Source organism: Camelus ferus, chromosome 11, assembly GCF_009834535.1.
Source record: "Camelus ferus isolate YT-003-E chromosome 11, BCGSAC_Cfer_1.0, whole genome shotgun sequence".
Taxonomy (NCBI): domain Eukaryota; kingdom Metazoa; phylum Chordata; class Mammalia; order Artiodactyla; family Camelidae; genus Camelus; species Camelus ferus.
The window spans coordinates 24,828,462-24,856,063 of record NC_045706.1 but is presented as its reverse complement, the minus strand read 5'-3'; the positions used below and the strand labels follow the sequence as shown (position 1 = coordinate 24,856,063).

General features: G+C 35.5%; 1 protein-coding gene and 1 non-coding gene across 9 annotated transcripts in view; both read left to right on the top strand.

Moving 5' to 3' along the window:
• Nucleotides 1-27,602, top strand: part of BTRC (beta-transducin repeat containing E3 ubiquitin protein ligase) — a 154,422-nt gene that overhangs the window by 112,854 nt on the left and 13,966 nt on the right. For all 8 annotated transcript variants that reach the window (XM_032491064.1, XM_032491063.1, XM_032491060.1 and 5 more), the window contains 8 exons: nucleotides 12,521-12,752; nucleotides 16,037-16,223; nucleotides 21,019-21,115; nucleotides 21,762-21,899; nucleotides 22,381-22,499; nucleotides 24,187-24,436; nucleotides 24,927-25,045; nucleotides 26,238-26,348. In XM_032491064.1, the coding sequence (XP_032346955.1) occupies nucleotides 12,521-12,752; nucleotides 16,037-16,223; nucleotides 21,019-21,115; nucleotides 21,762-21,899; nucleotides 22,381-22,499; nucleotides 24,187-24,436; nucleotides 24,927-25,045; nucleotides 26,238-26,348 (1,253 nt within the window). The remainder of the gene's footprint in view (nucleotides 1-12,520; nucleotides 12,753-16,036; nucleotides 16,224-21,018; nucleotides 21,116-21,761; nucleotides 21,900-22,380; nucleotides 22,500-24,186; nucleotides 24,437-24,926; nucleotides 25,046-26,237; nucleotides 26,349-27,602) is intronic.
• Nucleotides 1,221-1,293, top strand: TRNAI-AAU. Its single transcript has one exon. It is a non-coding gene; the product is annotated as a tRNA-Ile (tRNA).

The following is a 27,602-nucleotide window of genomic DNA, read 5'->3' as shown; positions in this document are numbered from 1 at the left end:
GACCTAAAAATACAAGGATTAGAGCACATAGAGGAGGAGGGTAGTTTTTTCTTCTTTATTTAAAACTGACTATATAATTCCCACATACTTTTTAATTGCATTTTAAGTATGTATCTGTATTTTCCTCTGGCAGCCAGTACCTCCATCATTCCATTATTTACTGGTAAAACTTAACTTTCTGATGCTAAAATAAAGGGAGGATGTGAGGGGGAAGTTGAGAAGAAGACCCTTAGTTTAAACTTTCTCCACAACAGAAATTTTATTTTGGTAATATTAACATTATTTAAAATCCAGATGAGCAACCTGGACTGAGGAAGTTTACAAAAGCAACCAGATTCCAGACAATTAAACTTTATTACTCTGCCTGAAACATTAGAAAAATAGTTTTTCATCTTCTCTCCCTCTTGATGCTTATTGTTTATTGTGTGAGAGAGGACCTTTTTATCCAACAGGCATATTGCATTTCTTGGAGCAGGTGAGCTTGGTAAAACTAGGTCCTTTTTGCATTTGGTTATATTTATTCCTTTCTCCCTCATCTCTCTCAACGTCACCCTTAACTCTCGCCATCCATTTCTCCCTCTTTCTCTTTGCTAGCCCCTCCTAGCCTCTCTTTTTCCTTTGCCATCTGTTCTATCCTTGCTTATCCTTCCCATCTCTCCCATTTCTGTCCTACCCACTCTCTCCTTTCCCCCATCCCCACTTTCATCATTTCTCTCCTCTTCTCCTTGCTCTCTCCCATCTCCCCTTCCCTTTTTCCTCCCTCTTCCTCACTCCCTCCCTTCTCTCTCTTCCTCTTCCTCCTCTCCCCTTCTTTCTGTAGTCATAGTCACTTGTAATTCTGTATCCTCCAGAATCAGACCTTGACTCTTCTCTAAGGTGTTTAGCAAAGGATAAATTTTGCCTTCTCTTATTAATTTGATGTTATAGACAAAGACTCTAGATGACACAGAAACAACCTCCCCCACATCAAATAATTGACTGATAATTTTTTTAAGATCAGAAAGATACATACCCACAAAATGTGAACATTGTTCATTTGTTGTTGGTGGAAATTATGGGCAATTTTCATGATCTTCGTGCTTCTGTATTTTTCAGATTTTCTAAAGTTTGTCTATTATAAATGCTGTTTTTTAAAAAAATCCATTCATCTTTCTTTGCTTGGCCCCAATAATCCTTATTTAAAGAAAGTGAAAACAAAATAAAATGAAGAATTGAGTGGGGGAGAGTATAGCTCAGTGGTAGAGTGTATGCTTAATATGAATAAGGTCCTGGGTTCAATCCCCAGTACCTCCATTAAACAAACAAACAAGACTAATTACCTCCCTGCCAAGAAAAAGAATTAAAAAAATTTTTTTAAATGAGGAATTAGATTTGATCCTCTAGTGAATATGAATTTTGTTGTTCAGTTTTCTACATCCTTTCAACTTTCAAAATGGTGGCCGCTTGGACTACAGCATGAAGCCTTTAGCTGTTGGTGCTAACGTAGCAGGTAATGGATGTTAAATACAAACTCACAAATTAGGCTTAAACTCTAAGTCCTTTTCTGCCTTTCTCTACCCTCCCTAAAATTTAGTTCATACTTTGTTTTTTGTAATATTTCTATACGATGAGGGCGGTCAGTGTAACAGACTTAGCAATTTATTTTATTTAATTTTTGTATATCTATTTTTTTTAGTTGAAGTATAGTCAGTTTACAATGTTGTGTCAATTTCTGGTGTACAGCATAATGATTCAGTCATATATGAACATACATACATTTATTTTCATATTCTTTTTCACCATAAGTTACTAAAAGATAATGAATATAGTTCCCTGTGCTATACAGTATAAGCTTGTTGTTTATCTGTTTTATATATATTAGCTAGTATCTGCAAATCTCAAACTCCCAATTTATCCCTTCCCACCTCCTTTCCCCCTTGGTAACCGTAAGTTTGTTTTCTATGTCTGTGAGTCTGTTTCTGTTTGGTAAATAAGTTCTTTTTTTTTTTTTTTTTGATAGATTCCACATATAAATGATATCATATGGTATTTTTCTTTCTCTTTCTGGCTTAGCAGTTTATGTACAGATTTGTTTTAGGTCCTATTACCAGTCTTGGGGAATAGAGGGGACTGACATTGGTGAGCAGCCACTCTATTATTGTTATACTTTGTCTATTATCCTTGGTACTATTGGTTATAAAAGGCATAAAATTCATGTCGTACTAGTCCATGGTACCAACTCTTTAACAGTTAAATGTTAAAATTCCAAGTCTGGATTCATGTTTGACCAAAAGAAAAAATTACAGATTATTTCCTTCTTAGTTGGCTAGCTTGGGTGTGGAAGGTGAATTTAAGACTAGATGAAGGGTCCTAGACAAACTTATGCATTTCCTAGCTATAGTGTACTTGTTTCAGAAAGGGTTAAATGGTGTAGTTAGTGAATGGTTTTCTAGCTGCAGGGGTATTTGAAAGCTCTAGGAATTCTACAGTTAATTGGATTCTTTAGGCATGGAGTTACAGTCATTGAAAAAATTTGAGTGAGTAAAATTCTCTTGCTTTGCTCATAGATATGGTTCATACAATGTCTTAGAAGTCCAGAATTACTATTTTTTAAAAAAGAATTGTATGCCTGTGTGTGCTGGTTGGACATTTTATATGATAAACATGACATTTAAAAAGAGTTTACACAATATATTTGTTCTCTTGCTCTTCTCCGCATCCTCCCTTTTCCCCTTCTTCCCTCATTTCCCCAAGTCTACATCACTAGTGCTTTTTCTCATTTTTCCCCATCTTGTGAGCAAAGTTTTAACAGTATATGGAAAGTTAACTGCCTGGAGTCTTTTAAATATAAGTAACACGCAACCAGTAATAAGCTGTCGGTTGTTTTTTTGCTGCCTGCAAAGAAACATAAACACAGCGCTCATTTCTGGCAGGTTTTTACTGTCAGAGTTTCTCCTATTATATTTATCTTACAATTTGCCAGGGGGTGAAGTTATTAAGTTTTAGCAGCAGCCATCGATCAAGTTCACAAGTTAACACGATAAAGGCTCTGTGCCGCTCCGATCCGGGGAAATGATGATCCTCACTCGGTAATTAACTAAATGAGAAAGTTAAATCTTACTTGAGAGCTGGGAGAGATGAAAGAGAGGTGTTTGTCAGTTTCTCAGTGGAAATTAGAAGCAGTTTTCTGCAATTCCCTAAGCTGCTGCTCTGTCATATTTTACATAAGCACTGGGAAAACGTCTTGCAATTAGTGCTGTCATGGAGGTTTTTTTTTTTTTTTTTTTTTTTTTTGCTGAAGGATGTTGGAATAATTCATTAGATTATCAAGAAAGGCTTGTGTCCTGAAATGATTAGCACAGTGAAATTTAAACCATTAACGATAACAAGTTTAGAGCTTGCTGCAGTGCGGAGGCACCCAGGGTATGTCTGTGCCTATTTCAATCATTTCTTATAATTAAACATTATGTCTTTTTTTTTCCCCCCATCACAAAGACCCATCCAAAAATCCTTTTAAGGTGGCACTGTCTACATCAGTGGGTTTACCAGCCTTGGAGGTGTGTGTAGTTAGTAGCTATAATAATGCAGCAGTAAATTAAACTGCTGAGAGTTTCTTGGTTTAGAACAAAAGAACCTATCACCCTGGAAGCTATAAAGTTGTATGAGGGAACCTACTACAGAAACAAGAGCCCCGGTTTTGAAACCTAAAAATGTTAAGTGACTATTCTATTCCTTTACCTCAAAAATCCAGAAATAATAAAAATGGCTTTGTTTCGATTTTGGTGAATTTTTTATGTGGCTTTTCCTGTAATCAGTAAATAGGAAACAAAAGATTGCCAGGGGTCCAGTCTTTAAATAATCATATATATTGGGGCATTTGTGAGTTCATTTCCCAGTGAGTTTTATTTAAAAGAATTGCAATGGTTGCAAGCCTTTTCTTTTTGGCTTTTAGAAATCAGTGAAATTCATAATGTGAACTTTCTTTCTGCTGACAAATTTGCTCCTTCCTGTCTTCCATGTTCACTAATCAGATCTGACATATTTATGAGTTCACCTAATATGTAATCATATTTAGGAGAAGCTGTTAAAATATTAATGCAATAATCCTACTGAGAAATGTGATGTTTACTTCTGTTGGAATGTCTGTTCCATTCTATATGTACAGCCACCATTTTTTTTTCATTTGCACTCTTACCCCCAAAAAAGAGAATGGACTCTTTCTTTGATCACTGAAAGTTATGAAGGTTTTTTAAAAAACTGATAACTGGAAATGTTAAAAGTTATTGTCCCACTTTTGAGCATTACTTTTTACTCTGCATGTTCAATTTTATGGCCAAATTATTTCAGTTTCTCTTGAAACTCCCTGGTTAAAAGATACTTAAGTGCCAGTGGACTCTATTGAACCTTCTGGGTTCCTTTTTCTTTTCTAACCTAGCTTTTTGTGAGTTCTAGAACTATTCTGGATCTCCCTGCTGTCACCATCTCCATCCCTTAGGTGTGCTTACATATTTCTTTCAGTCCTAACCAAAATGTAGACAATATCATTTCCTCTTAATTTAACCAAAACAGTGTTTGCTTTTTTTTTTTTTCTTGGAGATACTTTTACAAAGAAATCAAGGGAAAATAGTAGGAAAAATAACTTTAAAATCAATGTTTTTGGATTCTTATTTAACTAAAGCCTGGCAATAACCAATAGAGAATAGTACAGACGTTTAACAACAACAACACAATCCCCCCTTTCCCCTGCAAAACTTTTGAATGTTTTGCCTTGTTTCTCCTGGCTACAAGGAGCAAGAACCCTGATTTTATCCCTATCCCTATCCAGGTTAATGTACCAGATTTTTCTTCTCATTCCTCTCTTGTGAGGGTAAAATACCTTTTCTTCTAAGCACTTCCTAGTCTGCCTCTCCTAACCTTAGCCATAATCACTTATTGCCTGGATTATTATATCAGCTCTAATTACTGATCTTCCTTCCTCTGCTCTTGCAGTTTGCTCTTGTTATCCCGTCCCTACTTCCCCAGATTCCCTTCCTCCTCATTCTCTGTGTGGCACCACATGTAAGTATTTCTGAAGCATAAATCAGATGATGCCATATTTAACTACCTCAAAACCTTCAGGGGCTCTCCTTTACTCTTAAGATGAAATCCAAACTCCTTACTGTGACCCAAAAGGCCTTATGTGATCTGGCCCCAGGCCACCTCACTAACCTTATTTCCCACCACTTTCCCCCTCATTCATTTTGCCCCAGTCATACCAGCCGCCTTTTGTTCTTTCACTTTAACACACCTTTGACTTGCTCTTCCTTTTTTTCTGGGAGGCTTTTCTCCAAGATGTTCTGAAGGCTTGACTCGCATCTTTCAGATCTCAGCTCAAATGTTACCCACTCCAGCATCATTTCATAACCGCCTCAGTTAAAGTAGGCTTGTACTATTCATGTACTAAAATATATTACCTTATTTTGTTTTCTTCACAATACTTACTGGTTTCTGAGATTAAAATATGTATTACACATTCTCCTTCCACTCCTCGCCAGGGAAGGTAAAGAAACTTTGTCTACCTGTTCACCACAGTTTCCTTAGCCTCTAGAAAAGTGCTTAGCACAGACTAGTCACTCAGTAAATGGCTATTGGTTGATTGATAACTCCAAAGTTCCAGCCCTCATCAAAATTCTTGTCCTGTTTTTCTTAGACTACAGCCTTATCCCCAGCACAACTTGTGCCCATTTTATTTGTACATTCATTCATCATCTTAATTATATCCCCTTCCCCCCCCCCCATGGGTTTCAATACCAGGATCTTTCCTCAAAGCCCTTCTTAAGGCCAAACAGAATCCTTAAATATCATTTGCATCTCTCTAGTCATAAATATTACTCTCTTTATCTAGTCTTTGCACCCCCAATTCCAAGTGGTATCCTATATCTGGAACGTTTTTCTTTCTCTGCTTACTGTGCCCTTCCTTGTGATTAAAGCAGGGTCTACATGCAAACTAGAAATACCTGTCATCTCACCATCAAGTTCACCCAGTCCATACTGTATCTTCTAGCCTACACACAGTACAGTTAGCAAAGTCATCACACTTACTGTTATGTGGTTGTGGTTAGACTAGTTGGTGTCTGCAAGTGTATATTTTTCCCTCCTGGCCTAGGCAGCAGCTCCAGAGAAATTCATGGTAGTTTTGAAAGTGATGCTTTAATATATTTTCAAGAGGGGAAATGTTAGCCCTTAGCCTTTGAAGACTAAGCTGAGGACAGTCATATAAATACTTAAGTCTTTTCATTTTGTGTACTGTCACCTGACAGCTTCTTTCTTTCTTTCTTTTGGAGATAACTGTTCATTGTAAACAGAAAAGCAGAAGAGATGTGCAGGGGTGGCAGAAAGTTAGTGTTACCATTAAACTGAGGTTGTTTGTCAGCTTTCCTGGACATCTGAACAGTAGTGGTTGAGTCATCAGGCTTTTGCTGGGAAAGCCAAATCAATTCTATTGCCACAAGTAACCATTACCCTCTCTCCCACACACTCTAATATACAGCCTTTTGATTTTTTAATAATTGAACTTTTTCACTGTACCCTTGTGAATTTTCTAAGGTTCCCAAATAGAAATTTTGCTGCATTTACTTTAGACATTAGTAGAAAAATCTGTATGGGAGAATGATACAGGGAAGAGGCTTGATAACAAAGACCTTTAACTCCAGAGTTCTCTACAAATATAGTATCTTAGTTACATACGAAATTAACACTACAGTGGCATTTATCCTGAGAAACATCCGATCCTTAGAAGTTTTTAAAAATCAATTTTATTAAGATGTATTTTACATACAATAAAATACACCCATTTTAAGTATACAGTTCGATGAATTTTGGCAAATACATGAACCTGTATAACAGTCAAGCTATAGAACATTTTCACTACCCCAAAAACGTCACTGGTGCCCTTACCCAGTCAGTCTCATCCCCACATCCAACCCCAGGCAACAGTTGATCTGTTTTTATCATTATAAATTATTTTTGTTGTTCTCAAGAGTTTCATATAAGTAGAATCATAAAGTATATATCTTTTGTATCAGGCCTCTTTTTCATTCAGCGTGTTTTTGAGATTCATCCTTGTCATTTTGTGTATCTGTAGTCCATTCCTTTTATTACTGAGTACATTCGTTTGTACAGATATATCATAATTTTATCAGTTCAACTCTTAATGGACATTGAGATTCTTTCAGTTTGGGACTGTTATGAATGAATAAAGCAGTTGTGAACATTTATGTACAAGTTCTTGTGTGGAAATATTTGTTTTCATTTGTAGGGAGAGGTAAATGCGTAGGAGTGGAATTGCTGGGTCATATGATGAAACACACACACACACACACACACACACACACACACACACACACACACACACACACACACACACACTATAAGAAACTGTCGACTTATTTTCTACAGTGTTTGTGCTGTTAAACATTATTGCCAGTAACATGAAAGACCGAGTTGCTCCTCATTCTTGCCAAAACTTGGTATGGTCAGTCTTTTTAACTAGCCATTCTAGTAGCTATGTAGTAGTGTCTCATTGTGATCTTAAATTGCATTTCCCTAGTGATTAATGATATTGAACATCTTTTTATGTGTATTGGTTATCCCATCCGTGAATCTTTTTTATGAAGTGTCTGTTCAGGTCTTTTAAAGGCCATTGGAAAAAAAGAAGTTACTTGCTTTCTTTTCTTACCAAGTTCTAAGACTTTTTTTTTTTTTAATACATTCTAGATATAAATCCTTTGTCAGATACATATGTTACAAATATTTTTTCCCAGTTTGTGGTTTGTGTTTTTATTTCTGTAACTTTCTTTTAGAAACCAGAAGTTTAAATTTTTGCCACATGCTAATTTATCTATTTTTTCCTTTAGAAAGGTCTCTTTTATACTTTTGTGCCCTATTTATGAAATGTTTGCCTATCCCAAGAACACCAAGGTTTTCTTTTAGAAGTTCAGCTCCTATATATAAATCCAGAATCAACTTATGTTAATTTTTTCATAAGATCTAAAGTAAAGAACATGGTTCATTTTTTCTGTTTTCCATATGGATATCCAGTTGTTTCAGCATCATTTGTTGAAAAAGACTATCCTTTCCCTATTAAATTATGTTGGCACCTTTCTCAAAAATCAACTGGCTATATGTGTGTGAGTCTGTTTGTGGATTCTCAGTTCTGTTCATTGATCTGTATATATTTTGTCCTTACACCAAAGCCATACTATCTTGATTACTATTGCTTTATTGTAAGTCTTGAAATTCAGTAGTGTGAGTTTTGTTTTTATTTTTCAAGATTGTTTTGGCTGAAGTTTAGGTTCTTTGCATTTCTGTACAAATTTTAGAATCAGGTTGTCCATTTACCTGCTAGGATTTTGATTGATATTGTATTGACTCTATATTTCAGTTGGAAAGAATGAACATCTTAACAATATTGAGTCTAATTTTTATTTATTTATTTATTTATTTATTTATTTATTTATTTATTTATTTATTTATTTAAGTCTTTTCAATTTTCCCTCAGCAGTGTTTTATAGTTTTTAGTCTACAGGTATTACACATATGCTGTTAAAATCATTCCTAAGTGTTACATGGTTTTTTTTTCCCTTAATGCTGCTGTAAATTGTATAGGCAGTTTTTAAAAAATGTGTATTTTTTAAAATGAAATGAGTGTAGTGGTTACCCCAGGGAAGCTAGTGACCCAAAAAAAGCTGTACACTTAAGATTATGCACTTTTATGTATATTATACTTCAATGAAAATTGAAATACAAAAAAATATATTACATACTGATAAAGAAGGATGTATTTTGAAAAAGAGAAAGCCCAACTCCATCTGTGTCATAAATTCATTAAAAGTGATGATTTATTGAATACTTTACTGGGTACCAGGTGGTGAGCTAAGCATGTTTGTTTTAGATTATTTTATTTGACCCTCACAAAAACCCAATGAAATAGATCCTATAATTATCCCCATTTTACAGATGAAAGAAACATACTCGGAAAAATATTGAGTTATTTATTCCATGTAATACACCTGGTAAATTAAGGAGCTAAAATTTGAAACCAGGTCTTTCTACTCTAGGGCCAATGCTTTTAAAACAGTGCATTATGGTATAATGGTTAAGAGTAACTCATTTGAAGTGACGATGGATGTGAGGTGTGTCTCTACCTCACACAGAAATACTCTGTTTTGAAGGGTAGTGATTAGAATGTAGTACCGTTGGCAAATGGTTGACAAATACATGAACTCTCAGGTTATACTTCATCTTTAATAGCCAATGTTTTAGGGCTTGTTCATGATTAAATCAGTGAAAGTGTAAGAAAATCTTGACCGAACTTTATAGCTCCTGCAATGGGATAATCAAATTTGTGAAATCCTTAGGCATTTTTGTCTGTTAATAGTCTGATAGTCACTGATCAGACATGATTCCCTATGATTATAGAAACATCTGGTTTGTTTAAAGTATAAAATAAACAGAATAATTTCATTATTTCATTACCTTGCTGATTATTAATCTGTTACTGGCATTTCTGTCTTTAGCCAGAATGCAGTACTCTGGGTGGCATCCAACTTTAGACCATTTCCACCTTTTAAAAGACAAAAGATAAATATATAAAAGATGATGGAGTGAGGTTTTGGTTGTTAGGATGAGAAGTGGCATTTGGTTAAGCTTGTAAACCCCCTATTTGTTAGCTCTCAAAACCTTACTCCACATTTCACAAGTTTTTCTTTTCTGAGATGCAAACACATAACCTACACAAAAAGCAACCCCGAAGTCCCCCAAGGCCCATGTCCAACAAGGTTCTTATTAATCATTTTTGGTCTTATATCACAGACAACAGTGACATTTATGCTAGAAAGCATCCAACTCTGTATGCACCTGTGCTTGCTGTTTGCAGTGTTTGCTCCTTCTGTGTAAATAGAATGGCTAATGCTATTCTTGGAAATATGCTTTCACCTGTGTATCTGGAATCATTTGTAAGACGGCCTACATGTAGGAGTTAATGTTTAGAAGTTAAGGCAAGTCTGTGCCTTTAATAGCAGAAGTTGATTATCCAAATTTGATACAGGTTTATGGCATATTCAATATGCCTAGGCAGGTTTAAACTCCATAGTAACAAGGGTCTTCTTGCACATTGGAATTGCCTCGAGCAAATATGCCAAAGATCCATCAAATTACTTTGAAAAGTAACCAGTTGTACCTACCACTTTGTGGTTATCTCCTAAAGAAAATCAACTTTCTTCAGATTAGCAAATTTCTGTTGATTTCTGAATCTTCTCCTAGTGTTCTCCAGCTTCAGACTTCAGTGTGGTCCTTGTCTCCCCTTTTCCCCCTCATACCCTATATCCCATCTATCAGCAAATTCAGTTGGCTCTGCTTTCAAAATATACATTGAGGGGTGTGGGTATAGTTCATTGGTAAAGTGCATGATTAGCATGCACCAGGTCCTAGGTTCAATCCCCAGAACCTCCATTAAACAACAAAATTTAAAGATAAAACTTAAAATTTTTTTTAATCAAGGACCCCACCCCCCAAAAAATATACATTGAATCCCAGTTATTTCTCAGCTTGTCTACAACTACCACACTAGTCCAAAAGACTGTTGTCTCTTTCATGGACTACTGCAATCTCCTGATTGCATTCATGTCTCCTGCAATCTGTTCTCCACATAGCAGTGATCCTTTAAAAAGAACATAAAACATCTCAATAAAAATTTTAATTGATTACATGTAGAAATGGCAATATTTTGGATTTATCTGGTGAAATAAAATATATCTCTTTTCAATAATTTTGCCATTTCAAGAATGCTATATAAATGTAATCATACAGTATATGACCTTTTGAGATTGACTTTTTTTCATTCAACATAATGCCTTTTGAGATCCATCCCAGTTTGTTTGTACTAAGTTTGTTTAACATTTACTTATTGTAAGATATTTTGCTTGTTTCCAGTTTTGACTGTTACACATAAAGTTTTGTGAACAATCATGTATAGGATTTGGTATAGACATAAGTTTTCTTTTCTCTGGAATAAACATTCCAGTAGTATAAGAGCTGGCTAGTATGGTAAGTATATGTTTAGCTTTTAAAAAAATTAACTGCTAAACTGTTTTCCAGAATGGTTGTACCATTTCAGATTAGCACAGCAATATGTGAAAGATCTTGTTCCTCTATTCCTGCTTAGCATTTGGCATTGTCACTGTTTTCTTTTAGTTCTTCTAATAAGTGTGTAGTGCTACCTTACCGTGATCTTAATGGCTAGTGATGATGAAAATCTTTCCGTGTTTTTTGTTGGTCATTTGCATATCCTCTTCAGTAAATATCTTTTCATATCTCTAGCCTATTTCTAATTGTCTTTTTTTTAATTAAGGTATAATTGATTTACAATGTTGTGTTAGTTTCAGGTGTGCAGCAAAGTGATATGTGTGTGTGTGTGTGTGTGTGTGTATATGTGTGTGTGTGTGTGTATGTATATATATATATATTCTTTATGAGATTCTTTTCCGTTATAGGTTATTTAAAAAAACAACAACAATCCTCCGCTTTTGAAGGGCTCATTTCTTTAGGTCAGACCCACTACAGTAATCTCCCTATCTTAAAGTCCCTGATTTGAGACCCTAATTAAGTCACAGCAGGACCTACATGTTTGTTTGAATAACTGAGAGAAAAATGTTTGTACACCAAGGGCCAAGAATTTCTTGGGGGTCTATCTTAGAATTTGTCCTGTTACAACAACATACATTTATTTTTCTGTCCCCTTATCCTGCTTTATTTTTCTTCAAAATACCATCTATGGTATATTTTCTGTTTATTTGGTAATGTTTTTAACTTGCTATACATACTACAATACAAGTTACTCATGATAGAGACTATGTTATTTTTGTTCAGTGTATTCCTAGCACCTAGAACAGTGTTTAGCACATTATAGATGCACAGTTAATATTTACTGAATGAACCAAATAATATAAAAAACTTTATGGCATATAATTTTGATGACAGCAGAGATGGGATTTTTAGGGGGAAGGAAAAGGGTATATTGAGCATTAATGTTATTTAAGCTTTATCTCCAAAGGTACTAGAGTCTCAAATTATTCACTGGCTTTTCTTTGCATGGAGGATTTCTTACTTGACCATTAAAAAATAATTTGTGAATAAGTGATTGTATAAATGCCCAGTAACTGGTGTATACAAGAAAAATGAAATTAGCTTTTTTGCTTGCTAGTAATAACTTAACATGCTTTCAGCTTTTGGTTTTCATCTGTATATCTCCAAGTAATGTTTTCTTGTGAACTTTTGGAAATGGATGCCTAGTCGTCCAGCAGTGTTCCTTATTTACCAACTTACCATGATATTTCTTTGGTTTTCCATAAATTGCTGTTCACAAACATACGATTGCTAGTAGAGTGACAGAGTAAGCTACATCATACAGACATAATGTAGCATGCCAAATCAGAAAATTGCATATTTCCCTCATTTTCAGTACTTACTGTCATATGTTTCTTTTAATCCACCCCTTCTACAGACAAAACTTGCTAATGGCACTTCCAGTATGATTGTGCCCAAGCAACGGAAACTCTCGGCAAGCTATGAGAAGGAAAAGGAACTGTGTGTCAAATATTTTGAGCAGTGGTCAGAGTCTGATCAAGTGGAATTTGTGGAACATCTTATATCCCAAATGTGTCATTACCAACATGGGCACATAAACTCCTATCTTAAACCTATGTTGCAGAGGGATTTCATAACTGCTCTGCCAGGTATGTCTACAGGTGTTTTTACACTATTAATTTGCCTGGAAGATGTGTTACAGTGGTAATCATCCTGAATCTTCAGCTGTACATCTCTCTCTTTTAAAAAAAAAAAATCTTTATTGGCTTGATTTTTTGAGTAGTTTAATTGTAACTTCTTGGGATATAAATTTTAAAACATCAAACTCTGGAAAAAGACATACCTTTTCACTATCTTCTCCCTATCTCATGTCCTTCTTTTACACCCTATTTTTATTCACACACAGGTTTAAATAAAATCTTTTCTGAGGTGTTATCTAGTTTGAAGTGTGTCTTAGTTTTAAGGTACATTAACATACTTGGATTTGAATTTCTATAGGAATTTATCAACAGAATCTTTACATTGTGGGAAGGAATAAGAAACGTTTTTAATCAAGTATTTTAGAAAGAAGGGTATCTCAGGAACCTTGTTGTGATATTAAATATGTAAATTCTAGGGTTTACAGTCTCACTGCCCAGTAACTAAATAGCTATTGTAAATATATATATATATTTGTGTATATATTTACATACACACTTAAACATATATGTATACACATATACTTAAAATACTTTGGAGAGTGCAGTGGTTGTTTTACTGAATGCTTTTGATGGTGATCTAGAATACTGTGTAGGCATCAGTATTGGGGAAAATGCTGTCTCAGGAAAGTATAAGGTTCTCAACTGTGTTAAAAGCTTATTCTAAAAGAAAAATGGTACACAAATGAGTGAATCTCTAAAATAGCATATCTTTTTATTTTTTTTTCAGTTGCAGTTTCCTGATTATAGTAGTTACGTTATAGAAAATTCAGAAAATTCAAAAAAGTTTAAAATATAAAAATAAAATCTCCCAGGACCCTACCATTCAGAGAGAACTACTAATGTGTTAATAATATTTCTCCTAGGTGTGTATGTTTTCCTCTAAAGCTGGGATCAAAAGTGTAACTTTTTTTTACTTACTATATTCTTTTAATGTATTTTCCTAAGTGTTGGTTCTTTTAAAATAATTTTTATACTATTATATATTTATGATGGTTGAAACACATGTTATTTAACCTCTTTATTGAACATTTAAGTAGTTTAAAATGTTTTTTCCATTGTAAACTATGCTGTAATGGACATTCTTATTCATTAACCTTTTGGGCATCCTAGGAAAAATATCAGAAGTGGGATTCCTATGTTAAAGAATTATGACATTTTTAAGGCTTCTAATACATGTACCAAACTATCCTCTAAGAAAAATATACCAACTTATACCCTTCCCCAGACTGCATATTACCACTTTGCTTAATCTTTGCCAATTACATGTTTTTTAAAATTTGTTTTTCAAAAATTGGAATTTAAATTGAGCTTTAAAATAAAAGAAATGCCTATTTCTATCTTAGAAATAACTTTTAAAGCTGAATTTGTACCAATTTTTTGTTGTTGTCGTTAAATAGAATAGATTTCTGCCCCCTCTTCACTCATTGGATTTTGTTTTAGCCATAGGCAAACAGTTTTCTTTGTGCAAACGATCTGTGTGTACATCATTACCGTGCTCTCCCCAATCACAGAGACATGCTGCTACCTCAAGCATACGACTAAGAATTGAACAGCTGTTGATTAGACTTGTGTATTCTTTGCGTAATACTGATCCCTGGTGTGTATCTGCTGACCACTTTACAAGATACTAAATCATCAATCTAATGCTTTATGGCTATTTTAACTTAAAAACCTACACTATCTGGCTAAGTTTAGTAAACCAAACTACTTCAAAAAATGCCTGTCATCCATTAATGTAATGGGTTTGTTTGGAGTGTTAGGTGAAATTACTTCCAAAGACTTACTATAGGGACATAGAGAAAGATCAGGAGCAATTTGATGCCAGCCGTTAAAAACACAGGATTGCATTTTGGGAACTTCTGATAGAGTAGAAAGTTTCAATAAAAAGATGCAGGAATTTTACCATTACTATATTTTGCATGAAGAACTAATTATTGTATCTTTAATTGGCTTATAGTCATTTTTCTACAATAAGAAAAAATTAGGTGATGGATGCCTCCATCTGCTTGTGCTTAAATATGAACATGTGATGCCAGCTAAACAGCATCCATTTAATGCTTTCTTTTTCAAATCTGCTGAAAAATGTGACTGATATCCATACAGTCTTTATAATTAAAATAACGTTTAAGCACATTTGGATTGTTGCTAATGGCGTCCAAGTGTTTGTATGATTCAAGGGAAAGGCACAATATGAAATGTGGTATTCTCTTTCCTGATTGTTTAAGTTTGTGCCTACAGAAGTCAGAGTATGAAGGAATCTTTCTGCACTATTTAAGTCTTCAGCAAACCTCTAATATGTAACCTGTGAAGAGAAATAACTTTGAAAGTTTTTGTCTTACTTGTGAATTAGAACAGCAGCCAAAGGTTTATTAGTGCAAGCATCCTATTTTATAGGATCTATTCCTCTGAGGCCTCAGTACAGATTTGGGTGGAAGAAAATTTTAATTGGTTAGCCCATCCAGTTTACACAGCCCAAGATCTACTTCCACTTTTTCTCTGTACATCCTACAAAATAGTCTCTGAAATTCTAAGTTATCTATTGGTCTGGGATTTTTTTCTTTTTTGGGCTGTCATTTGGGCTTTATAGCAGCAGCTGTTCTCAAATATCTTTTTTAAACATCCAAAATTAAACTCATCTTTGAACTTAAACATACCCCTCTGTCTTTCCTCTTTCGATGCTTCTATACTAATCTGTATTTTCTTCTCTCCTTTCTGCGTGTCCCAAATTCTATAACCCAGAACATTCTGACTTAGTGCCTTTCCCCTAGTACATTTAAAGGATATTTCTTTTACTGAACAGCTTTGGAACTGTAGCAGTAATAGAAACAGAATGAGAAATGGACCTAATATAGAGATTTGGGGGGGTCTGAATCACAGAGTTTGAGATGCCATCTGTAGAACATCCCCTAGTGCTGAAATCCATATAGATAGATGTGAATTATTTTCTGGAATCCTTTTTATTTTTAATATCTTGGGGGGTTTGTTGGTTGTTAGCTTTCACTTCCTTATCTAAAGGAAGATGGAAAATACTGTTAGTTTCTGTAACCTTATGGAAAAATTATTGACACTCATTTTACCCAAGTCTCTGTTTGAAAAAGAAACTGGATCACACTAGGGACAGTGATGTGCCTTCACAGCAGAATAAATGCTGTTCCGTATTAAAGGACCTTTTGTGAAAAATCATTCACTACCGTCTATGTTCTTCTTCTTTGCCTCCTCCTGCCCACCGAAAGCTCGAGGTTTGGATCATATTGCTGAGAACATTCTGTCATACCTGGATGCCAAATCACTATGTGCTGCTGAACTTGTGTGCAAGGAATGGTACCGAGTGACATCTGATGGCATGTTATGGAAGAAGCTCATCGAGAGAATGGTCAGGACAGATTCTCTGTGGAGAGGCCTGGCAGAACGAAGAGGGTGGTGAGCCTCTTTCTTTTTGTCACTGTTACAGAGCTTCAGAACCTGGCCATTCAGAGCCTTTGAAACACAGTATTGTTGGGAACCAGTGAGACCGCTTATCATTTAATATAGTGATTTTGCTGGTATAGCAAAAAATGTTAAATAATTGTTCATGTATAGTTTTTCTTCTGACCATTCACTCATAGATCACATAATAATGTTAAATTAATACTGCTTTGCAAAATATAATGAAAAACTGACCAGCCCTCCTGTTTGAAGCATTCAGCTTTCTGGGGAGAAACTGGTATCCTAAAAAAGGGCTGATTGGTAATTTATAAGGCAAGTGGATGGCTTTGAATCACACAGAGAAGCCATTAAATGTAGCTTTCCCCTAAAATAATCCAGAACAAATCATTATTTTCTTTTTCAGATTTCTTGCCTTTACTCCATGCCTGTGGTGTTTTATCATCTTTGTAATCAAAATTATTTTTATGCTCAACTAGAGTAAGAACTCAAGCCATCAGAAAGAGTGAAAAATGAAATTTAGTATAATCATTTTTTCTTTTTAAGACTCATATTTTCTCGAGGTGTTACTACTTAATCCTGAATTCCTTAAAGCGTTATATAGTTAGCAGCCTAAGAGACGTTCACCAATTTTGCTGTTGTTCTTTTAAAGTAATGGAACCATTTCGTTAAAACTTTCATATGATTTTCTATATAATGTCACTATAAGAAAGTTAGATATATTTCATAAGTAAAATAAAGATGACATTAAATGTTTTAATTTATAGATATGCACCAACAGACATATGTATGCTCAGTGATATCTTGAGCAATTAGTTTTATGAATTATTTATCTTGGATCATAAAGAGATACAAAACAGTTAAGAATGGAGAATCAGCTTTTCTTAGTTTCATAAAATATATACACATATATATTTCTTTTTTGCATTTTTGAAATTCATTAATGTGTAATAAACATAATGACCTTAAATATTATACCAAGTGCCTAGAGAGATTTCCGTCATTCTATTAGAAAGACTTTAAGGTTTTTCCCAAATTCAATAAAGGAAGCAAATGCCAGGCAATTATTTGGCTATATAAAAATTGCATAAGTGAAAGTTACTTTTCTTTCCCAAATATGTTTTCCTTATTCTCACTTAATTCACTATATAGAAAAATAGAAACCTTATCTTTCATAACCTATTTCATAGTTTGGAAATAAACTCTTTATATAGTATACAAAAATTTAAAAAGTATATACTTGTATAGCATTCAAAATCCATCATTTTGCTAAGCATGCCAGGACCAGCCTTAGAAATAGAGGAGGCAGTTGCTTACATGGGAAAATTCTAGGGCAACTAGGAATAGTCCTCTACCCCTCCGGGGGAAAAAATGAAAAGAAACTCTTCTCTGAATAATTCCTGGCCTGAAATTTCGGTTATAGAGACTCATTCCCATAACTTTAAAGGTTTTGTTCCCTGTTAAAATATACTTTGTTCCCATTTAGACTGTAAATGACAGTAAAACTTTATCACACATTGGACAAGTCTTTTTTTTTTTTTTTAACACATTCTTGTTTTTTGGTTTGTTTGGGCTTTTTTGTCTGTTTTATGGAGGGAGGTAGATTTATTAATTTTGTTATTTTAATGGAGGTACTAGGGATTATTGAACCCAGGGCCTTCTGTATGCCAAGCACACACTCTACCACTGAGCTATACCCTCTCCCACAAAGTCATTTTTTTGAAGGCTGGAAGAACAGGAAGTAGGTGGGCAGATCTTGACAGATGCGTGTGAAAATGCCAAAGATAAATGTAAGCGCCACAGTTTTGCTTAGGGTTGGTACTAAACAGTGAGATCTATTATGTTAGTTACAAAGTAAATACAAAAACAAAACAAAACTAAGGTCATTGAATAGGTGGCTTTTTGGCCTTTTAAGGGGTATGTGAAAGGTTTAGCTAAGAAATGATTCAGCACTAATTATCGCTCTTTCCCCTCTCTCTTCAGCCACAGAAACCCATTCCTGCTCTTTTGAGTATCCTTCGGAATTCTGACTGTATTTCCTGTCTTTGGGTATATTTGTCATCTTAGCTTAATGTAGAAGCATGAAATTACAAGTATTTGCTCACCCCATGAAGACTTCCTCCAGTGTCCCCTTCACTTTCTATGGCTACTTGTTTTTACATGTTGCCTTTCTTCCTGTGTTAGTTGTCTTCCCCTACTTAGAAAAAAATAATCTATGATCACGCATTTTTTCTTATAAGTTGTCTTACCAAGCCTCCTTTGCCATTGAAGTCTTTTTGTTATACTGCCTTTTCCCAAATGCTGTCTTTAAATTTTCTTCCATTTCCTTCTACCAGAAATAAATAAACACAGTTTTCTTTAAAAGCTTTGGGTTTAATTTCTACTCTACTGTTGTATTTTATATCTAAATGAATTTGACAGCCTGCCCCTAGGACATGAACTCTTTTTTTTTCTCTTGAATAATACTAAATATGCTCTCTCAGCTCAGTAATGGTAACTCTTAAAAGTATAATAAAAGACCACTTGGGAAAAGTCTATTTTCTTAATCAGCAAGTCACATTTTATGATAACATTCTGAATTTACTATTTAGCATTTATCATATACTCACCTTCTCAGAAGTACTAGGCATTTCCCATAGAAGTGGTCCCTGTTGTCAGAGAGCTCCCATCGTAAAAGGTTTTGACTTACAACATAGAATTAGACTGAGAAACCAGTTTTCAGCACCTCGCCAGCCTTTTTTTTGTAGTATCTTTGTTTTGAAGAAATTCAGATAACTTTAGCAAGGCATAAGAAGTACAGTGGAGTAGAAAATAGGATCAGAGGTTCATATGATTTCTTTTCCCTTAGAATGTAGAGATAAGTTTCAATGCATACATGGAAATTCCTGGGATGCCTGTATACAATTGCCAGAGATTAAAAGGAGGACAGAGGGAGGATATAGCTCAGTTGTAGGGTGTGTGTTTAGCATGCACAAGGTCCAAGGTCCAGGGTTCAATCCTCAGTATCTCTGTTAAAAAAAAAAAAAAGTAAATAAAAATAAACCTGATTACCTCCCCCCACTATAAAAAGACAATGTAAAATAAATAAATATTTAAAAAATAATAATAAATAAAAGGAGGACAGGAATGGTAGGCATTGAGAGACAGTAAAGTAGTTAAGAGCACGGCCTCTGACGTCAGTCTTTGGTTCAAATCCCAGGTCTACTCACTAGCTGTGTAATCTTGGGCAAGTTACTTAACCTCCCTGACATTTGACTTCTTCATCTGCCAAATGAACTTAATAATTCTTACCTCGTTAAAGGATGTTAAAGTTGAAACTATTAAATTATAATTATTAACCAGATTTAGAATCTCTTCATCCAAAATCTGTTTGCCTGCAATGTGTTTATAGAATAAGATTGTTCAAAGAGGTGTATCTTGAAGCCTGAATTATTTCATAATATGTCTTGTTTGCCCTTTTCTTTATGTTGATATATCATCTTACTTGCTCCTATTAGTCCCTTTTAAAAAAAAACTATTATTTTAGCTTCTGTGTTGCAGATTTCCCTTTCTGTACTAACACAGAAATCAGAGCCAGCTACTTTACTGATAGGAAATTTCTCAACTAATTTTCAAGGTGTATAATAGGAAGAGGGCAGGGGAGAAGCGTTCCTGGAGACATCAAACAATTAATTATATTGTAATGGAGCTATAGAGGGAGGAGTGGATGACTGGCCCAGAGAAAACATGATTTCTCTGGTGCCAGGATTACACTCAGAGGCATTTCTGCCTGTCTCCACTTTGCAAGGCACGCTGCCAGTGAGAACAGCAGTTAGTACACCCATAGTGGGGTTTACTAGCTTCCACACCGTGTTTGGTGGGTTCTTAACTTCAGGATGAGGAATTAAATTTTTTACCCAGCAGGAAGTGATTGCCATTTACTGATTTTTTTTTGTAGCAAAGATCTAGCTTGGGATATGAGTATTCCAGAGATGCACTGTCATAGGAAGGAGATGCTAACAAATGTTGTTCACTGGAATCAAGGAAAGGTAGTAAAATACATGTATGTATATACATAGCCAGGAACACACCTGTGAAAGTAAATTTCATGCCTTAGACTTAACAGCACAGTGCTCTTAGGCATTTTTTTTTTTAATCTGCTTTCATACCTGCTGCTGGACACTCCTGTGATCCCTTTATCTTCTATTGAAATGAACTGAATTGCTCCTTTTAAAGCATAGCTAACACTGATCACCTGCAGTCTGGGTGCCTGAGCCATCAACACACCTTACCCCACATAAAAAAAGACTAGAAAAAGTGATCTCTACGATAGAGGCATTCTGCTGCCCAGGATGCTGGGCTCCACGGACACTAGCACAGCTTTACTCAATGAAAAAACATCTGTGGGGCATGTGCCTAGTTCTAAGGTGGTAGTTATCATCACTAACAACATTTTCAAAAGATAAGTTCAGTGAATTTCTATACAGAGTTCCTATAGACCAATAGATTAATTTTGAATATACACATTCCACTTGTCTGCTGACATATATTCCTGAAGGCCTGACACTCTGATGTTCTGCACTGGAAATGATTGTGTTTTACCCAAAAGTAAATGAGTATTGGCAGAGTTCTTTTGAGCCCAGAAAGTTCCTCCTTGACATGGGACTCCTAAAATCCAGTTTAACTTCACACCTCTCCAGGATAGTTGTGGAGGTTAACACTAGTTGTGGAGGAAAACACTTTGAAGAAATATGAAGCTCCTTGAAAATGTGTAATAATGTGATTTTTATGGAAAATATTTGTTGTTTTTTAGGGGCCAGTATTTATTCAAAAACAAACCTCCTGATGGGAATGCTCCTCCCAACTCTTTTTATAGAGCACTTTATCCTAAAATTATACAAGACATTGAGGTAAGAATCTATATATATTTGGGTATTTGCCAAATACTAGAGAATCAACATTCTTGAGTAACAGCATTGTTACAGCAAAGGTTTATTGATGTGGGTTAAAAATCAATTTCTTTACAAGTGAATAGGGTAGATAAAATATAGTAAATTGCCAGGCAAAAATTTTAAAGCTTTAAAAAAGTTGTTTACTGATGGATAAGTGGATGAGAGTGAGAGAATATGATATCTTCATACAATAGCAGTGAAACTGTTAAAGTTGTATTTATAACTTCTGAATTGAGCCCCTCTGAAAGTTCACTGTTAGAAATGGCTACCACAGATGTGAGATTAGCAATGAGCAGGTAACCTCATGTGGTTTGTAGCTTGTCCTCTTTTGGTGAACAGCATCTTTGCACCAGGTTATTATTTAATTGAACAAGTTATATACAGGGGAGTTCTAGGAAATAAATCTTTAATTACTTTGCAAATGGAAAAATGTGTTACAACTTTAAAAAGTGGCTTTTTAAAAACATTTTTAATACGCCTTAAGTTTTATATATCCCATTGAGTGAAGCATTGAGCATTTGTCATTGGTTGCCATGGAAGTCAGATAAAAGTTTAGTTCTGGTCTTTTCCTAACGATTGCTTCTTTTCCATTTCTTCTTCTCAGACAATAGAATCTAATTGGAGATGTGGAAGACATAGTTTACAGAGAATCCACTGCCGAAGTGAAACGAGCAAAGGAGTTTACTGTTTACAATATGATGATCAGAAGATAGTAAGCGGCCTTCGAGACAACACAATCAAGGTAAGGTCTATTCAATTATGGGAAGGGAGCTGAAGGAGGGAGGGTGACCACATTCATAAAGCAATCTAAAGCATAAACTCTGAATATTATTTTCAGAAAGTAAGTGAGAGTTTTAGATAGTTTCCAGTCCCAAAGCCAGAATTATTCACTTAAAGGAAAAATACCTGCTTCCCCCAAGAAGCTCATACAAATGGCTAGTGCTAGGGTTAAATTTTCTTCTTGAAGTGCACTGAATGGGCTATTACTCTTTTGGTCCTCACATAATTATAGGTTACCCCTGTTCCTTAATGAAAAGGATAAAGTCTGCATTAGTACTGAAGCCACATATATATAGATGCTTAGCTATACCTATAGAAAAGAATGCATTCCACACTACCCTGGGCTTTGATTCTTTTGGGGAATCAAACACATAATAGAGCCAGCAAGTCCCTGCAGCACCCCATTATCACAGTGATCAAAAGGATCTTGTTTGCCATCCTAGATCTGGGATAAAAGCACATTGGAATGCAAGCGAATTCTCACAGGCCACACAGGTTCTGTCCTGTGTCTCCAGTATGACGAGAGGGTGATCATAACTGGATCATCGGATTCCACGGTCAGGTAGAAAATTTCAAATTATCTTTTGAACTCTGAAATACCAGATTCACTCTGTTCTATCTTAGATAGTAATTTTGTGTATATCTGCATGAGCACAGTTCTGAAACTTTATAACTAAAGAATAAACCATCAGCTTCCCCCATCATTGTGTCAGTCTAGAACTAGAAAACTTGATTTAGGAATGGTTAAGGTATGTTCACATTTTTGTACATTTAAGAAACTACATTTTTTTTAAAGAAACTACATATTCTATTTTAATATGAGGGAATCATCTATTATAGAAACTTAGTAAACCTTGCATTTCTTAAAAAAAAACACCTCACAGGGGAATGACATGAATAGAATGAAGCCCCTTTTTTTCAGGTGGTTGTAACTGTAGTGCAGGCATGCATTATCTCCTTTCAAATGTGTACAGGTGAGCCATGCTCTCTCTTTGCTAGCCTCTTCCCCTGCTGTCCCTGCAGTTTTTAATTGCAAGCTTCACTCAGGGAGGGGCCTTCAATTTCCAGAGGCGTTAGTGATTTGATGACACAGCCATTATGCTGCTGGAGTCCAGTGTAGCTTGAGTTCTGGGTACAGGCAGCGCTGCTGGAAACCTCTGTTAGGAATTTTGCCTTGAGCTAAAATAAAGGATTTAGCAAACATAATGCGTCAAAAGCAACATTTTAAAATTGAAGGGAAAAAAAAAGGTAACTGCATTGTTAGATTCTCTGAAGTTAAATGTTTACCATTCCAAGTTATCCTTTGTGAATAGAAAAGGCTGTTCCTATTTCTTGTCTTTTGACTTAAAGGCCTGGCAAACTCTGTTGTTAGTTATCCACATTTAACATTTATTGGTGCTTGTGGAGCCTCAAGAAAACTGAAAGAGTGTAGAGGCTAACATCATTTTTAGGATAGGGAAAAATGATTTTCTAAAAGAGGCGGTGAAATTGGAAAAGTAAATAAAATGTGTTTTAAAAACCAAAGTAAATATACAAAAATAGATCAAAGTAAAATGTATCATTACACAAAATTCTTAAGCTATACAAGGGCCCCACACTCGTTATATTGGGGTGGCTTTCTTAATCACTACACCCATTCAGAGCACAGAACTGGGGCCCTAGATTTAGAGTCCAGGTAATCTTGGGCCTTGACCTGTGTAGTGAAAACTAAGATCCAGGATCCTCAAGCTCAAATACACAGCACTAAGTCAATCTGTTATAGAAGCTTCTTAGCCTTTGTCAGTCCTTTGTAGGTCCTGAGGGCTGTCTGTGGGGCCACCAGTGCTGCAATTATTAATCAGATTCCCAATTTAAGATGTATCAGGTTGAATGTCAGAAGTTTTATAATAATCCTGAAGTCTGGGGCCAGTTAGCTGTTGCTGGTGGCTGCAACCTGATTCCTACCCCCTGCAACTAGACCACATTTCAAGCAGTGTGTCGTAAGGGTTTCACATTGGCAGCATCCCATCGTCTTCCTCTTCCCCTCTCCCAGTCCAGCCCTCTATCTACCACTTCCCCGTGGTCCATCAGTACACTTTACCTCAGCTCAACCTCAAAGCTGCAAAAGGAGAGTAGGGTGTAACATTAACTATGAGATTGGAGTAGGAGGAATGAGGAGTGAGGTGGTTGAATTCTGGTAATAGATTTTAGCTTGAGTACTACCACAGTCTTGTACTGTGGCACAGCTTTCTTAATGTTGTTTGTTCCAGGGTATGGGATGTAAATACAGGTGAAATGCTAAACACGTTGATTCACCATTGTGAGGCAGTTCTGCACTTACGTTTCAATAATGGCATGATGGTGACCTGCTCCAAAGACCGTTCCATTGCTGTATGGGATATGGCTTCCCCAACTGACATCACCCTCCGGAGGGTGCTTGTCGGACACCGAGCTGCAGTCAATGTTGTAGACTTCGATGACAAGTACATTGTTTCTGCATCTGGGGATAGGACTATAAAGGTAATAAGACATTTTTCATTAAGTCCTCAGTACAGAATAGGAGAAGAGTTCATTTGAAAATCTGATCAAGGACAATTTCATATTTAAATGTCATTGTAGAATACTTAGTATTTAAATCAGATACTAGTTTATGTGTAAAAAGGTAATGAGTGAGTTAAGTTGTGTGACAATTTTTGTTGGGTATTTTATTCCTATAAATAAAGGTGCGTACAAAAAGGGCAAGGGTAAGTTCAGGTTCAAGAAAATTTGTAAGACTAGCCTAACCGCGTGAGAGTGCATCAGTTTGAGGAATTTTCATGTGATAGCAGCCAGCGACAAATTAGCCCTATATTACTGTGAGTTAAAATGCTTTTGGTTTGATTTGGGTTGGTTTGAGAAGTTGCTTCCCCTGTTAGTTCATTCTTATTTTCTGCTTCCCCAAGACTCCAGTCGCCGTAGATTTTACTAGTAAAAGCACCAAATGAACTGCCAAATGCTATGTCTGTTTCAGGTATGGAACACAAGTACTTGTGAATTTGTAAGGACCTTAAATGGACACAAACGTGGAATTGCCTGTTTGCAGTACAGAGACAGGCTGGTCGTGAGTGGCTCATCTGACAATACTATCAGGTGAGCAGCAGGTGCCCTTGCCCAGAAGGGATCGGTGTTACACTGCCATTCAAACAAATCTTCAACTGTGTTATGTTTATAATAAAATGTTTTTCCTTTCTGTAGCTTCTTACAGGTCAAAAGTTTGCCCCAAGCAGAGAGGCAGCACAGCAAAGCCTTTTGTTGATGTGTTTCCTTCCTGTAATAGTTTTATCACCAGATAGACCTATTTAAAAGGTACTGCTTGAACGAGGAAGTGGGCTAGAGAGATAGATAAGTAAACGGAAGTTGAAGGCCCGTCTCTCTAAATTTCTCCTGTCTGCTGTTGAAAAATGCTAATAAATACCTAACGGCCTTTTCTCTCTGCCACTGTTCTAAAAAAAGAGAGAGAGAGAAAAGAAGAAAGATTTGTTTCCCTACTAGAAATTGTACATTTTGGTTTTTTAGCATTACATAATTGGCCAGGGAGTTCCAGTCTTTGAAACTATGAAGAATCCACAAATTTGAAGTACTTTTTGGTGTTTTCCCTTCATGAAGATGAGTGACACACATATGAATAGAATTTGGAAGAATTATCAACCTTCTCCCCTCCTTCAAAGATGTACTAAGGGAATGAAAAGGCCATAAAAAACAACAGAGCTATGGTTATATCTAAGGAAATTATCATTCCTAGAAATCATTTGGATTGATCAGAAAACATATGTAATTTAGGTATATAAAAGTTTTTGAGCACTTACTTTGTATTTCCATTATATGAGAAAAAGTGTCCTGGACAGTGGAGCAAAAGCAGTGTCCTCAGTGACAGAGGTGGACATGCTTTGTGAGGGCAGGAAGTCACTAATACTGCATCTCATTCTTATTAATGGTGATTTCAGGAAACGTTACTTTCCTTGGCTTGGTCATTTCCTTCACAGGCAACTGTGTACGTTGAGTTCGTCCTTTTTATTTCTTGGCAACACTGATAACAGAATTATATAAAGCTTGCTTTGAAAGTATATACTACATATTTGAATTTGAATAGTACATTTTTTTTTTTGCCTGAGTTATATGGCAAAAAGGAAATAAATTATGTTGAAAGCAGTACATTTGTGTATGGGTGTTGATTGATTGTGTTTTGTGGATTTTTTTAAAAGGCATGTGAAATATGTCATAACATTTTCCAAGCTTAAAGAATAATACATGAAAATTCACTTGACTCAATTTTCTTTTTTAGGTTATGGGACATAGAATGTGGTGCATGCTTACGAGTGTTAGAAGGCCATGAGGAATTGGTACGCTGTATTCGATTTGATAACAAGAGGATAGTCAGTGGAGCCTATGATGGGTGAGTTTGCTAAAGACATTTTTAAGTTCTACCTCTTACTCCTCCTGCCTTAGGATGTTAAATATAGCCTTTCTTTGTCTCTAAAGGATTATAGATATTACAGAAAGAATGCAATATACTGTTTCTTGTGTCTAATCTATGTATTTACCTCTTCTTTGTTTACTCTTTTCCAAAATATTGTTCCTAATCATTTAATTGTACTTGTTTGCTCATGGTTTTCATTAATATTTTGGTTATTTGGTTATATATCTATCCATTTTGCCCTGTAAAGCAAAGAACCTGATAAACCCAGTGTATCAAGATATGCATATAAAATAATGACCTCCTAATAAAACTAAAATGTTGGAGGGCAGTATCTTTGGGGCTTATTAACATGGAAGGGTCTTGAATTTTTTTATCCCTTTGAGTGTTTCCTAAAAGTAAAGCTCTCCTGTCTTCACTCCTAGCATTTCAGTGACAACGAATTCAGTCATCTTTACTTCCCCTCAGTCTAATTTCCAGTGGTTATAGAGTCCTTTCATGTTGTGGATGGATCCCATGTCCAGAAATGCTAAGCACATGGTAAATTCTTACAAAAGTGTTTTCACTTATGAAGGCCTTTGTATCATGTCTCCTCCTGAGGGTACCTACCTGATTTGGAGGAGTGAGAGGCCACAGTTCAAATACTGGCCGTTTTTTAAATACCAGAAACTAACTTACCACATTATCTTAGTTTATGAGCTAGCTATACTAATATATTAAGACAACTCAAGCGGTAGTAGGTGTTAACAGACCCATTTCCTCTGCTTTGAGTCAGCCATCACTGTCATACCCTTGGGAAAATTGTTCAGGATATGACATGTTCCAGTTAGGTCCAAGGTTGTATTTTCTCATTGCCTTGGTTTTGATCTGTACCCACCTTTCCTGGGTTTTTTCTGTTATTTACCTTGAGGAGACATGACCTATAATTGATTTTTAGAAGGGCTAAACTTTTCTTATTTAAATCAAAATATGAGGATTTGTTTATATAAACTCCAGAGCTCTTTAATGGACCCCAGTCCTCTGGTATGTGTGACCGGGGCCATTCTTAGAATTGACCAGAAAGAAGATGCCTCAGAGTTGTAGGTTCCTAGGTCTAAGAGATCTCTTATATCAGTAAGAGTTCTAATGTATAAAAACTCCTTTTAGCCCCAAAGTATGGTGTAACTTTACCATTCACTGTCTTCAGTTTGGTTAAAGCTAACCTGTTTTTCGTTTTTAGTTTAATCACATACA